This window comes from Peromyscus leucopus, chromosome X (assembly GCF_004664715.2).
Source record: "Peromyscus leucopus breed LL Stock chromosome X, UCI_PerLeu_2.1, whole genome shotgun sequence".
Lineage (NCBI taxonomy): Eukaryota > Metazoa > Chordata > Mammalia > Rodentia > Cricetidae > Peromyscus > Peromyscus leucopus.
Window position 1 is genome coordinate 40,018,308 of NC_051083.1, and position 15,783 is coordinate 40,034,090.

General features: G+C 36.9%; 1 protein-coding gene across 1 annotated transcript; it reads right to left on the reverse strand.

Moving 5' to 3' along the window:
• Positions 1 to 9,791: 9,791 nt before the first annotated feature.
• LOC114686657 (odorant-binding protein-like) lies at positions 9,792 to 15,298 on the reverse strand. The gene is made up of 6 exons (XM_028861293.1): positions 15,242 to 15,298; positions 14,658 to 14,797; positions 13,689 to 13,759; positions 11,531 to 11,641; positions 10,750 to 10,851; positions 9,792 to 9,796 (listed from the first exon to the last, which is right to left on the reverse strand). The coding sequence occupies exons 1-6, from the start codon at positions 15,296 to 15,298 to the stop codon at positions 9,792 to 9,794; spliced, it is 486 nt and encodes a 161-aa protein (XP_028717126.1).
• Positions 15,299 to 15,783: the final 485 nt, after the last annotated feature.

Here is a 15,783-nt window from a genome sequence, read left to right on the forward strand (position 1 = left end):
AAGTTTTCCATTTTACAAATATAATTAGAATCTAGATGGAGGTCTTAATAGTCCATCCCTTACTTCTTTCAAGGTGTTCATTATTTAAGATGGCAATACTAAAAATCTGCTGGGGATGCTATGAATGTGTTGCTCTGATTGATTGATTGATTGATTGATAAATAAAAAGCTGATTGGCCAGTAGCCAGGCAGGAAGTAGGGGCAGGACAAGCAGAGAAGAGAATTCGGGGAACAGGAAGGCTAAGTCAGGAGTCACCATCCAGACACAGAGGAAGTGAGATGTAAAAGTACTGGTAAGCTACAAGCCATGTGGCAACTTATAGATTAATAGAAATGGATTAATTTAAGATGTAAGAGCTAGTCCATAATTAGCCTGAGCTAATGGCCAAGCAATTTTAATTCATATGAGCTTCTGAGTGATTATTTTATAAGTGGGCTGTGGAACTGCATGGGCCCAAGCAGGACTGAAGAAAAATCCAGCTATAAAAATCTGAATAGAAAAATGGCTTAAAATATACCATTATTTCCCAGTAACAATAAAGACACATTTGAATTGTAGGTTTCAGATATCAGTGATAGTTTTGTATTCCTCAGGTTCGTATCTGATAAGCAAATACAATTATGTCTGTTTGGACATTCCTCATCAGGATTGTATGTACATCTGTGCCTGTAATCACTGAGGTCCGTATAAATTTTCTTGCTGAGTGAATGCAAGTTGAATTAATAGACGTCAAAGTATGCATTAAACAATGATGAATTCAGCTGGGCAGTGGTGGCACAAGCCTTTAAACCCAACACTTGGGAGGCAGAGGCAAGCGAATCTCCAAGCTAAAGGCCAACCTAGTCCTACAGAGTGAGTTCCAGGACAGCCAGGGCTACACAAAGAACACCTTTTGGAATGATCTTTGTAACATGCCATTTACCCATGCTCTAGACTTCTCTGGATTTTAGGATGTGTTTCTTGCTTGATATTGTTTGCATTGATTGTAGTTCCATCTTATCTAGGTCATTATCCCTCATAACTCCTGGACAATATTTGATAACCATTCCTTTGTAATAGGTTAGAACCTTCTTATATAGACAAAAGGGGGAGATGTAGTGGGTAGCCACTTCAGCTTTGATCTGGAAGTTCCATCCCCAATTAAGGCTTTGGTAACTGTCACATCTATAAGGCAGGGCCAAGAGAGGACCCTAAAGACACAAGATCTGGATGTGCCATGCTCTCTTGTTTCTGGACCCTGGATGTTGGAAGTAGACCGAGCAGAGTTCACCAGAGAACAATGCCGGACCACACTATGCCTTTCCCAGACTCTGTAAACTATACATTCACTTGTAAGTTACCCCACAGAATAACCTCCCTTTTAACTATGTGGAGTGGCCTACATAATTTCACCAATACTCAATAGTAAAGGTTTAAAAAAGGATTTTTTTCCATAACCTGGCAACAAGTCAAGGAAATTGTAAGGAAATGTCCTACTTGTTCCTTTTAAATTCAGATGCCATTACCAGCAGGATGTAGACAAAAGGGTACTCAGAGGAATGAAATCTGGCAGCTGGATGTGTTTCACTTTTCAGAATTTGGAAAATTGAAATATGTACATCATACCATTGATACTTATTCAGGATTTCAATGGACAACTGCTTTGAGTTCTGAAAGAGCTGATTCTGTAATCACTTATTTGCTAGAAGTTATGACCATCATGGGTGTACCTGCACAAATTAAAACTGACAATGCTCCAGCATATTTCTCTGGTAAAATGAAACAGATTTTTGCTTATTAAATATAAAGCAATATTACAGGTATACCACACAATTCTACAGGCCAAGTAGTAATAGAAAGACCAAACAGAACTCTGAAGGATATGCTAAGTAAACAGAAAGGGGTAACAAAAACTCAGAAATAGACTGAATAATGTTCTATTAACTTTGAATTTTCTCAATGCTAATGAGAAAGGAACAGCTGCAGAAAGACATTGGACAATAGAAAAAAGCTACAGAACTAAATCATCCCATATATTTTAAGAATGTGCTGACCTCAGAATGGAAACCAGGATATGTGTTATGTTGGAGACAAGGTTTTGCTTTTGTTTCTACAGAATAAGATAAGCTGTGGAGACCATCAAAATTGATAAAGGTTCGATTTGAACAAGAGAGACCTCTTAATTAGAGGAGGTGATAGTTCCTCAACTGGCATGACCATCCACTTTAAAGTAACTTAGATCATTAACACATGCATTTTTATTTAATCAGATATAACTTGCCAAAAAGGAACCTCCCCAAAATTAGTCTTGGGGAAGGGTTTTTGTTTTTGTCTTTTGGGAGAATGAAGGCGAAGGAATCTGAAGAACACTGAACAAATGAGATATCTGAAGAAAAAGGACAAATCATCTAGAAAAAAATGCCCCAAGAAAAAGAGTAAAATGGCCTATTGGTATATCATTTATAAAATTTCATAAGTCTTCCTAAAAGTTTGTTTCTACTCTTCTCTAAAGAAATTTAACACAACAGCTGGACTAATAGGTGATTCTTTATCCTAATACCCAAACACCACAGCCCCTAGCCTTTGGGCCCACAGGCACAACCCTGTGTGCCTACACCATCATCCATTGTAGTTCCAGTTTCAAGCCAGTTGGCAGGCAGACCTCCTGCAGAAATGTCAGACTACCACCATCTACCACAAGCTGAGACTGCAGCTACTCCCTGAGGCAGAGCCCACTAGCACCAGTTGGACTAAGAGCTTCTCCCTAAGGCAAAAAGTCCATCAGCATCAACTAGACCAGAGTATCAATCAGAAGACACCATGAAAAGACCAAACCTAAGAATAATACGGATTGAAGAAGGAGAAGAATACCAACTCAAGGGCACAGAAAATATATTCAACAAAATCATTGGAGAAACAGCCTTTTAAATCAATATCTATAAGAGGCCATCCTTTTGGTAACAGAGTAGGCAAAGGAATTCCAGATTGTAGAGAGTCCATTGGCTGAATTACTTTGTTAATTGCTCTAACGTCTGTTACCATTCTCCATTTACCAGATTTCTTTTTAATAACAAATACAGGAGAATTCCAAGGGCTGGTTGATTCTTCAATATGCTGAGCATTTAACTGTTCTCCTACCAGCTCTTCTAAAGCCTGGAGTTTCTCTGTTGTTAAAGGTCATTGATGAACCCATACAGGCTTGTCTGTTAACCATTTTAAAGGTAGAGCTATTGGTGTCTTTGGAAGATCATCAGTTGTTCTGCCCTGTTCTTGTATAATATGGATGGCTGGTGACCACTCATTAAAATAATACCTTCTAATATTTCTCTCAGAAACATGTGCTAGTTTATGATTTGTTTCTGAAGTTGGAGGGATGTTAATCTGAGTACTCCATTGTTACAACAGGTCTTGACCCCACAGGTTCATAGCTATGTTAGCCACATACGGTTTTAATTTTCCTCTCTGTCCTTCTCGACCTATACATTCGAGCCATCTTGCACTCTGTTTCACTTGAGATAATGTTCCAATTCCTAACAGCTGAATGTTTCCCTCCTGAAGAGGCCAAGTTGGATGCCAAAATTCTGGTGTAATTATGGCCATGTCAGCACCTGTGTCTATGAGACCAGACAACAACAACAGCAAAAAAAAAAAAAACATTTATTGTTATTGTTAATTTTGGTCTTTGTTCATTTATAGAAGTTTGCCAAAAATTTTTCTTTATGTTTTCTCCTGAATTTTCTGTTCTCTCTGTCTCAGCTGTTTCATCACCCCAATCCGCCTGGCTTATTCCAATAGGCATTTGTTTATTTAATTGCTCTGAGTAGGGGTTTCCTCTATGACTTCAGGAAAGGTCTGCACTGGATTTGCTGTGGGGGCCTGCCTGAGGTCCCTCTGGGAGTTTCCCAAAGCCCGAGGCAAAGTATTACCTTGCCTGTCCCTTGTTGATCTACATTCATTGTTCCAGTGTTTTCTCTTACCACAACTTCTGCATACTCCAGAAGGAAGGGGCATTCTGTTGCCATTGTTCCTTGAAGAAATATTGTTTCTAGGAATGCCCTGTTTACAGTCCCTTTTCAAATGTCCTTGCTTTCCACATCCAAAACATCGGACATTCCTCAAACCTCTTGAAATTGCTTCTCCTATCCACATAGCATCATGGTCATGAGCGTCAACATTAAACATGTCTCTAATCCAATCTTCCAAGTGTTCAGATCTTGCCTTTAATGGCCTGATTATTCTCTTTTGTGTTGCTTTTGTGTTCTCAAAAGCCAAAGATTCAATTATTATCTTGCTAGCTTCTGAATTCTGGACCATTCTCTTTACTGCTAAAGTCAGTCTTTGTAAGAAATCCGTAAAGGATTCTTTGGGGCTCTGTATAACCTTTGCAAATGACTCAGGTTTCTTTCCTGTTTCCTCAACTCTGTCCCATGCATTCAAGGCTGTCACTTGACATAGAATTAGGGTTTTTATATCATATAAACATTGTGTTTGTATTGCAGCATATTGGCCTTCTCCAACAAGCTGATCCTGGGAGATTTGTATACCTTTAGCCATTTATTGATTTTCTATGTTATTAGATTCCTCTTTGAACCACATTTACCACTGCAGCTGTGCCCTGGGTTGCAGACCAGCATTTACCAGCTGTCACCATTCCTGTGGTATAATCTTATTGTAAGTTGACCAGGAGTTTAACATTTGCTTTACAAATGGGGATTGCATGACATAAGATACTATTGCCTCCTGAAACCTTTGTAAATCTAACATTTCAATCGGAGTCCAAATATTTTGTGCTTTCACTTGACCAGGTAGCTGCTGTACAGTTACTGGACAAGTTAAGGGTGATTGTGGGAAAACAGGCTTTCTTTCTGTAACCTTATAATCCAATCCTGAAACAACTTCACTGTTAATTTCTTCTGTCTGTACCTGAATTTCTCTACAATTAATTTTAACAGGTTTAACAGGTTTTTCTAAAGCTTTTATCCTGGCACTTAAATTGACTATCTTTTAAATAGTAAAATAAGGATAAGGGAATAATAATGTGCATAATTCCATCAACATTAATCTTCTCATATAGTTGTTCTATTTTCAGACTGCCTAAAATTTTATCAAACGAAGCCCAATTTTCTTACAATGTACACATAATACCCACTTGGTTAATGTGGAAAACTTTTTCTCTTATCAATAGTTTTTTCTTTAAAATATCTGATATCTTAATTGGCTTGCCAAGTCTGCATAGAACAGTGGAAATCGGAGAGAATTTCAAAAAAGCTACCTAGCATCTGAGGTTGGAATCCAGAGAGAGAGAGAGAGAGAGAGAGAGAGAGAGAGAGAGAGAGAGAGAGAGAGAGAGAGAGAGAAAGGAAGGAAGGAAGGAAGGAAGGAAGGAAGGAAGAAAGAAAGAAAAAGAGAGAGAGAAAGAGAAAGACGCAAGTTCTGGCTAAAAGCTGAAATCCAGCCAAATGTTACTGCTTCAGCTGAGTCTAGGCTGGTCTCCAGCCTCTTTAAGCTTCAAACATGGGCATTGGCACTTTGGCCAAAAGCAGCTCTATCTGCAGTTGTGTGTAGCTGTTGCAATTACAGTCGAGTGCAGCCTACTGGTAGGTCTGGCAGGCCTGAGTTGTTCATAGCACCAGCTGCAGGTAACCACTTGTAGCTATGGTTGGTTGGGCCTGGGGCCTAGGCTGAGCTAGGCTCAAGCAGGGATCTGGGCCAGGCCACCGAACCAAACCTAGCTGAGCAGTTTTTAATGAATTCTTGCCACATTGGGTGCCAAATGTAGATGTAACAGTCTTATTAAATAAGAAACACAGAGCCTAATGCAGAGTTAAAAGCCCAAGAGGTCAGAGCAGTAGCTAAGAGCTGAGACTTAAAACCGCCTTCTTACACTTCCTGCCGCTGCCATCCTTCCCCTCAGAAAGAGACCTACTTCCTGTGTGTCTGTCTTTTTATTGACTTTCTGTTCTTCCTTCTTATTGGTTTTAAACCCAACCACATGACATCCTCGTCACTGCCTATCTATACAGACCTCTAGGTCTCTATGGTTGGTATTGAGATTAAAGGTGTGTGTCTCCATGCTGGCTGTATCCTTGAACACACAGAGATCTGCCTGTTATGTGATCGGGATTAAAGGTGTGCACCACCACTGCCCGGCTACTGCTTTGGCTTGCTATTAGCTCTGACCCCCAGGCAACTTTATTTATTAACATACAAATAAAATCACATTTCAGTACAAATAAAATATCACCATACAACTGTTTGCTAACTACTGTTTTCTCAAGCACTCTGTGACAATCTTTCTTGACACGATAGTCAGAATCAATACTAACAGAAGAAAGAATGTGATAGATACATCTATGGCCATTAATCTCTCCCAATCTATTGATATCTATTTACACCATTCGTTATTCCCATGGCAGTGTGGACGATTTTTAGTTTCATGAGGTCACAGTTGTCAGTTTTTGGCCTCTATTCTTACAAAATGGAATCCTGCCTGGAAAATACTGTCTTACACCTGTTCCTTGTAAGATACTGCCTATGTTGAAATATTAGGGTTTCTAGTATTTCAGGATTCAGATTGAGGTCTTTGATCCATTTCTATCTAATATTTGTGAAAAGTAATAACTTGAGTCCCATTTCATTGTACTGCAAGTAGATACCCAGTTTTCTCAGCAGGATCCTTGAAGACACTGTATTTTCTCCAGTGTAGGTGCTTTGCCTTTTGCTAAGGTCCACATGGCCATAGTAATGAATCCTTGTATTTGGCTCTTCTACTTGATTATCTTGCTCTTTAAGACTATTTTTGTGCCTGTATCAGACTGAAACTTTCTCTCTGAGAATGTTTTAAGATTATCATGGACTTACTTAACTTCCCCTTCCTTTTTCTCCCCATCTAAACAATCCCATATGCCCTTTGTGCTCACTTCCAAATTCATAACTTCATTTTTCTGGAATTGTTTTCACATAAATATATGTGTGTGTTTATTCCTATGATTTTTTCACATAGGAAAATACAACCTGTTCAGTATGTATAATGTTACTTATGTGTTTACAAGCCTACCATTTAGTGTTGAATAACCAATTACTATGCTCCTCAATAAAAATATTATATCTCCCAATCATGGCTTTCATCAGTTGCTTGTGAGTTTTATCTCTAGGACTGAGGCCTCATGATGTTTCCTCAGTCTACTCTGGGGAATGCCTATTGTTGTTGTCATCCTTATTCTGCTGCTATTGAGACAGTCATATAGATGACACCTTGTGGGTATAGCTTCTGATATTACGAGGATAAAGAATCTCATACCAAACTCCCTGACCCTCTGGCTCCTTCTACCTTTCTGGCCACTCTTACACAATGTTCCCTGAACCTCAGTTATGGGGATGTTTTTATTATACTCCATGGGAACCAGGCTCCACATCTCTGCCTTCAGATTGGTTGTGGTTTTCTGTAATCGTTCAGTGTGTTGAAAACAGAAGTTTGCTTTAAGAGAGGTGAAGAATACACTTTTCCATGGGTATAAGCACAAAATTGTGATGTCTTTGTGTGTATCATTTTTGTTGTCATTGCTGCTATTAGGGGCTATGCTGGTTTAGTAAAGTGGCAGTTATTTATACTGTACATCACATCATTGATCCAGGTTAGTTTTTTTTTTTTAACATTCTAACTCCATAAGATATCTTAAAGACAGCAATAATAATACCTCCTGTATTCATCTTTTACCTCAGTATTTGTCATAAAATCTAGAGTCATTTCTGGTTCCATATGAAAATTAGGATGTATATTCTTTTCTATTTGTGTGAAGAATGTTATGTTTTTTGTTTTCTTTTTTTAATTTGGCATTGCATTGCATCTGTAAATTTTTTTTCTGGATGATCATTTCTCCAATATAAATTATACCATTCTGTGATTATTAAATGCCTTTTCATTTAGTAGGATTTTTCTCAAACCCTTTCTCCTGAGATTGGAAGTTTACTTTCTTCTTCTTCTTGGTTATGTAGCACCCAAGATATTTTCTTTTAAAGAAAGATGCTATTTTAAATGGGATTCTGTCCATAACGTCTTCCTAAGGTGGCATTGTTGTTAGAATACAGAAAGGGTGTTGATTATTGTAAACTTATTCTCTCCTTGTCATGTTGTTTAAATTGTTTATTCTACTACTTGTGTTCTGGTACAATTTGCCTATATCTTAGGTATAATAGTGTGTCACCTGAAGTTGGGGATAATGTAAGTTCATCTTTTTCATAGATGTGTGCTTTCAATTTCCTTCTCTTCCTGTATTGCTCAGTGTAATACCTCCAACACAATATTGTAAAGGAGTGGGGATAGTGGGCACCCTGTCTTCTTCAAGATTTTAGTAGGTTTCCCTTTCAGTATTTCTACATATAGGATTGTGTTGGCAAGTTAGTTTGTCAGAGATAGCTTTTAATATTTTGAAATATGTTCCCTCTGTTACTCTTCTCTCTGGGAGTTCTATTTATAAAGCATGAGATATGCTGTCTAAGGCTTTATTTTCACCATTGAGTTAATCCTGTTTTTTTTGCCTTGAGTACATTTTATGACATTTGGTATTTATAGAATTCTGTATGTTCAACCAAGCCTGTACGTCTGTAATAAAGAATCTTTAGTCATTGTGGTTGATCTCCTTGATACGGGCATGTATTCATTTTTCTACTAGGCTTTTAAGGATGTTTACCACTATGGGTGCCATATGAAAATTATATAAATGTACATTGAATATACATAATTTTCAAAGAATATTACTCAAGTATGTTTTCTAGAGTGACATTGTTTAACTTACCACACAGAGAAAGGTTAAATAACTGTGTTTTTTTTTCAACAAAAATATATTATTGTTCCTTATTTATATCTTTTGCTGTTAAATATTGAATGTAATTTGCATCTGTTATATCTTTACACTTCAGGAGACTGGATGTAGCAACACTGTCTAAAATCTTTACTTTTTCCCTGTTCCAAGCCCTTTTAAAAAATTTCATCTGCCTTTTCTATCTTGATAGCTAACTACATTCTAAGGAAGCATTGTAATACAAACAGAAATTTGTAATATTTACATGCATATTTGTAGGGCTTCATATCTATGGAATATACTTCTTATGAATTTACTCTATTCTTCAAATGTGAATGACTCATGTGCACCCTAGTAAAGCATATCCAGATTCATTTGCTTACTGAAGTCACTTAACAAAAGATAATCTCCTCAGATGTACTTTTGAAAACTTATTTCATCCTCTCTTTTAAATAATGTGGAACTCAAAGGTAAACACAAAGAGTTTGTTATATGAAACCTTTTAGTTTGTTAGGACCACTCAACCACAAATCAAAATTTACAAATGAAAGAGTAAATATGAAGCACAACATAAAATTCACTTCTGCAGTGTTCTGCAGTGGCTCCAGTAATTGTGACATTTCCAAGTATTACAATAGGTTTCAGTAATACAGATATCATTTGTTACATCAGAATGATTATTTTAATTAGATTAGTGGATACTTATGTGCTTTTTGAATGAGATCATTTTCACACGGTCTTTTTTGCTTCTTGAAACGCTTTATTTAATCATTCAGAAAAGTAGGAACAGCTCATAGATCATGAGAATGGAAAGGAGAGGTAAGTCAGGAATTTGGTATGTGGTATGCTGACTTCACAGGAGTGGGGACAATTCATTCAGAAAGAAATGGTGATTTATATGTGATACTGATTCCGTGGTCAAGAGGATATGACCCTAATTGTCATCCGGTTGTCCTCTGTGCAAACATGAAAGCAAATATGAAAACATAGTTGAAAGGGCAGGAAAGATTTCATCCTAGAGAGTGCATGAACACAAAATTAAATATAACAATATAGAGTATAGAAAAGGGATTATACACAAACAGTTCCTTTCCTGGAAACCACAAGTACTTTATACTTTGGATTCCATTGGAGCACTGTGTACAGGAAATAATGATATTCTGTGGCCTCACATGAAAGTTGACATTGAGAGGATTCAAAGAATACATAGAAAAGATCATCATGCTTGTACCATATCTGTGGCAAATAATATTCCATAATCATAAGTTAACTAAGAATTTTCAAATGACAAGACACTTTTTCTTGATCCAATATTACACAATATGAATGTATTAGTAATTCTGAATAAGATAAAAGTCCTTCACATGAATAAAAATATTCTATCCTTCACTTTTGACACTAAGATTTTCAGCTTTTAATGACAGATAATATTCTGTCCTGATTTTGTCTAATTTTGAGTTCATTGTTTTCCTTTCACATACTTACTTCTAATTTTTTATGTAATAAGCACGAATACATACAAATATCAACATGAATAAACATGGCTTCTGTTTCTACTCACCTACAGAAGGTCTTTACTTGGGACAAGTATCTGTAAAAGAATATGAATGGTGTAAGGAGAGACAGAAATGTTATCATAAGAATATAAGAACAGCTCGCCAATGACTATTTCTTCAATAACAATTGAAAGATAGCATATAACTAGATACAATCTGAATGAGGGGATTAACTGAGTACATGGATGATATATAGGTAGATAGATAGATAGATACATACATACATACATGCATACATGCATAGATACATATATAGTTATACTCTATATGTGTGCATACATATATTTATTAATATACATCAATCCACACACACACACACACACACACACACACACACACACACACACATATATATATATATATATATATATATATATATATGATATAGCCAAAAATATTTCATTGATGTTACCTGTAGCCCGAACATCCTGAATGTTTTCTGGTGGAATGTTCTGTTTCTCAGCAAATTTCACAAGTTTTTCATGTTCTTCTTTATTTAAAGGCCCACCTTTTCCTACATTGCATGAATGACAATGTCAGAGACATGTTCGGTAGAATTCTATAAAACTTGCATTGCTTCCTTAGTGTCCCACCATGGTATGCAACAGAAAATCTCAACTTCTCCAAATTCATCTATGCTGGGAGGGTCAATACAATCAATAATAATTTCTCCATGTTCCATTTAATGAAGTCTAAATGGTGGTAAGACATACTTTCTAGTGTTCTATGATGCATCAAAATAAAAACTCTCCACTAGAGAATTCGCACATCTCAATCCTATCCACTTTTAAAAACATAACACTAGGGAGTCATGAATGCCTCTCAATGGAACCTTCACATTTCTCCTGAGTCTATACTCGAGAGTTCATGTTTTAATTTCATATACACTTGATCAAATGATACTCATAATGGTCTGAACTTTAGGAAAACAATATTTCCTCTACTCTTTCTAGTGAGGAAACATGAAGACAACATCTTCCAATAGCCTCACCCCTTGTCACTAGTCGTCAATGACCATTCTACTTGAATTACCATATATTGTAAGAGTTGGTCCACACAACAATGGGATTGTCATTTAGTGGACAGGAATTCAGAAATCCCATGATACTGTATTTGGGGGTGAATCTGCCTGAATCCTCTTTTGCAGAGTGATACTTTTGTTACATTTTCAGATAATCCACTGCCATTCTTACCAAGAACAAAAATCAAGTTTGTTTCTGTGCCGGCACTATCCACATTCTTACTGGTAAAGACTGCATGCTTTGGTGTTAAATGCACAAGTTCATATTTGTTGTCACCTTCATCTGTAAAATGGAAATATTTAAAAACTCAGTGTCAGTCATTTTTCTACTTTATTTAATGTCACCTATTTGCTAAACATTAGTATTGACCTTGACTCTAGCAATCATCTCTGATTCAATATCACATGTGTGCAAAGGTGTTTCTGTAGTCATTTATTTTGGATATCCATCCCATCATAATATGGTGACCAATCATTTCTGCTCTTCAAACCTGATAGTGAATCTTAAGTACAGACATATTCCTTTTCTCTGATTTTTTTTTGTCAAGACTTGTGTAAACAGTCTGTTGGGTATTCCTTTTCCTTTCAACCAGATCCCAAAGCTCATTTGTTAATTTCCTGAAAGTGTATTACATTGGTGTCACATCATGATAATACTTGGTGAGCAAATGAGTACATGTGCAAAAATAGACGATACTAATTAGTAATATGCACAAGTTATCATCTTGTAAGGTTATTGATGCAAAAGATGTAAAGATGAACATTTTGAGTATACCAGACATACATATTGTGTGTGTGTTTCTGTGTGTGTATGCCTGTCTGTCAGTCTGATTCTCTCTCTCTCTCTCTCTCTCTCTCTCTCTCTCTCTCTCTCTCTCTCTCTCTCTCTCTCTCTCTCTCTCTCTCTCTCTCTCTCTCTCTCTCTCTTTGTGTTTATATGGTATTTCTACTTACTGACACTTATTAAATGGTAAAAGTGGTTCATGAGATAATTGAAGGAGTTAGGATCTGGTCATTTTCTATTACAGGACTACATTTTAATAGCCATGTTAAGTTAGGAAAACATTAGACTTGCCAGATGAATGTGTCTTCTGTTCACTTAAGATAAAAGTCAAAAGTCTCACTAATTAGACTCCCAGTGCTCCACCAGGGGCCCAGCCGTGGATGTCTGCATTCAGATTCCTCAGTCCTTGGATGGGGTTTATGGCAGTGAGAAAGAAGAGGGTTTATATGAGCGAGAATTGTTGAAGCCAAGGTTGGATAAAGCACCGGGACAAATAACCAAATGAATGGAAGCACAGGATCTATGAACCAAAGGCTGAGGGGCCCCCAACTGGATCAGGCCCCCTGAATGCGTGAGATAGTCATTTGGCTTGATCTGTTTGGGAGGCAGCTGTGCATTGGTGCCGGGTCCTGGGCTCGTTGCATGAGTTGGCTGTTTGAATCCTGGGACTTATGCAGGGACACTTGGCTCGGCCTGGGAGGGGGGGAATGGACCTGCCTGGACTGAGTCTACCAGGTCGACCCCGGTCCTCGGGGGAGACCTTGATCTGGAGGAGATGGGAATGGGGGGTGGGCTGGGGAGAGGGGGGGCGAGAGGGGGAGAACAGGGGAATCTGTGGCTATTATGTTGAACTGAATGGTGTTGTAAAATAAAAAAAAAGAAAAAAAAAGTCAAAAGTCAAAGTGTGTATAATTCAGTGGAATGGTATTACTATTACTTTAGCAATTTTTAAAAAATTAAAGGAGTCAGTCTTAAATTCCTAAATAGATTTCCCTCTAACTGCTTTTAAAAATTGAAGTTTATCATCCAATAACATAAATGTTGTGATCTCTCCAAAATATGAGAAAAGGAAATATTGAAAAAGCACTGTTAATTTAAATTATTTATGAATCAAAGATGACACATCATGTCTTCAATATAAGTACTTGAGAGCCCAAGGCATGAAGTTTAAGAAGATGCTTGAAGCCATTGAGGCCTATTAGTGAGTGGCAGGTCTGTCTGATAGCAAACTGAGACACTGTATGAAAGAAAAAACACTGAATATCAACTAGAAATAAATTTTCATGCAGAAAAACTATTTGAAGATATCTTGTTAGAATTATTTGCATTTTTAGGTAATAGTGTTCTTCTCCATGTAAATTTCAGATGACCTACAATGTACTATGAAGTAGTGTATCTCAGTTCATTGGAAGGATTGATAACTTTCTGAGAAGCCAAAATTTTTCTAGATTCATGTCTGTCCCTATGTGTGGCTGAAGTATTAGCATGAATGTGCACACTCACATTGCTTTTGTTCATAAAGGAAACTCCTAGATCCTGTACTTACATTGGGTTCTGTAGGAGCCATCTGCTTGCTTATACCCAGTGACTGTGGTCATTGAGCATTGGCCATTCATACTAAAATTCAAACAGAGAATCCATGGTTTATTCTTTATAACTTTTAAATTCCAATTAAAGATCTTCAAATGTTATAGTGAACTTCAGAGAGTCATAGTATCTATGAACAGTGAATAGAATTAGGACTTACCTTACTGTTCCTAATTCTTGTTTAGATAAGATGATTCTGTTTGTAATCATACAGATGACTGACTTTATTGGTGCCCATTAAGGCAAGTGCTCTATAGGCTCTGATGGCTTCCTTATCAAAGCTATGCTATTCACTGAGTATGATTTTCATTATGCTAATTCTCTTGTTCTAGTCCAACAATATTGGGAACACAATTTTATATGCATGTTTTTAAGTGCTTTTATTTGTATCCTGAAACATAAAATTGTGGCTACAAGAGAGAAATGGTTCTAAGCATTTTAGTCCTAATGGTGTTATGTAGTCTTTCATTAAACATAGCCATCCAAATGCCAGAGAGAGAGTCTTTAAACCTAAAGCTTTGGAGAAAGGGATTCATAAATTAGATTTATCTGTCCTGTTTGTGGAGGACTTTTTTTTATGACATCATTGATTGGATGAGATAACATGCATGGCTTTGACCTAAATGCTCATATACCTTTTACTTACTACAAATGAGAATCTTAGAATGTCCTACATCTAATATTAGAGAATAAAATTCAACCACAATCATTCAGCCATAAGGATTTCTAAATAAACACTTATGGAATTGGAGACAGTATCTAATCTCTGTGTGGTGTCCAGAGATACCCCATCATGGAATGATATAATCACATTGCTAAAGATGTGATTTCATGACCAGAAGAAAAAAATTCCCCTATAAATTTAACAACATAAAGGCTGAGAAACATAAATAGTCTGCTCAGTTTACATGGTTGACAATTTACTTACTTGACATAAAATGTGACTCCCATTTCACTACATTCCTCATTACAAGTAAGTTCACGAAGGTAGAGTCTCAGAGGTCTTTCCAGTTCTATCTTGTCAACATTGTCAGCAGCGATGGCAAGTGTTTCCCATTCTCCATCAACCTGAAAAAACAAAAAGGCAAAAAAAGGAGAAAAATAAAACAGGTCATTAAAGTATGATTTGGTATTCTCATCTCTGATCCCAGTCCTTGGAAATATGTAAACTAACTAAAACTACCAATCAATAATATTTTATGTATTAGTTCAAGATTATGTATCTATAGCTGTAGAATAACACAGGGTAGTATGATGACTTGATTAATACAACATTTTGGACTTGAGACTTTGTCAAACTGCTTATGTTTTAGCCTGCAAATTCAACCTATTGTTTGCTTATTTCATTTGTTTCATCCTAGAGAAATATGATTGGAAAAGCATATCTCAGTAAAGGTCAGAAAGCTTATTTCAAGAATACAGACTTGCAAGGACTAACTCAATGACACATCACATCCACAGAAATATGCTATTGAGGAAACTCAGACATAGGCACAGACCAAATGAATTTACCTCCGCATGAGCATGAGCCAGTCCGAATGCCAAAGCCAGCAGCAGAAACTTTACCATGGTGGCACCTGTCTTTGGTCTTCTGCAGAAGCTCAAAGTAGGTCAGTGGATGTGAAGGAACTGAACTGACAAAGATTTTTATACAGCTAGTTAGAGGGAGTTTCATGGAATCAACCAATGGTGCTGCACCACAGCAACCTACATCCGTCTGGTATTTCCTCTTTGGCCCTGCTGAATGGTGTATGATATCATATCCCTAAACTAAGAAGACTAGCCTTAAGGTCAGGTTATGTTGGGATGATTAATTGAACATCCTGTCAGAAAGAAAGGACTATCCCTGTGAGAACATTAAGGAATGGTTTTGCCTCCAGAACTATACTGGCGGGTAAAGGTCACAATGCATATGTCTTATATGACTCATTTAACCAACATGACATGCATTTTAAAATACATTCTGAATCTAAGCATAATACTGTGCAGTTAACTGAATTTAAACTGTGGCCTGGGATATATGAGCCAGAGTAACCACACTCTTAGAAGAAAAG

Excerpts from the sequence above, each read along its gene's own strand:
- LOC114686657 (XM_028861293.1), bottom strand. The coding sequence starts at position 15,298 with ATGGTAAAGTTTCTGCTGCTGGCTTTGGCATTCGGACTGGCTCATGCT. Across the intron at positions 13,760-14,657 it reads GGAGTCACATTTTATGTCAA|TATGAATGGCCAATGCTCAA; the intron begins GTAAGTAAATTG and ends TTTGAATTTTAG. Across the intron at positions 10,852-11,530 it reads AAACTTGATTTTTGTTCTTG|GAAAAGGTGGGCCTTTAAAT; the intron begins GTAAGAATGGCA and ends CATGCAATGTAG.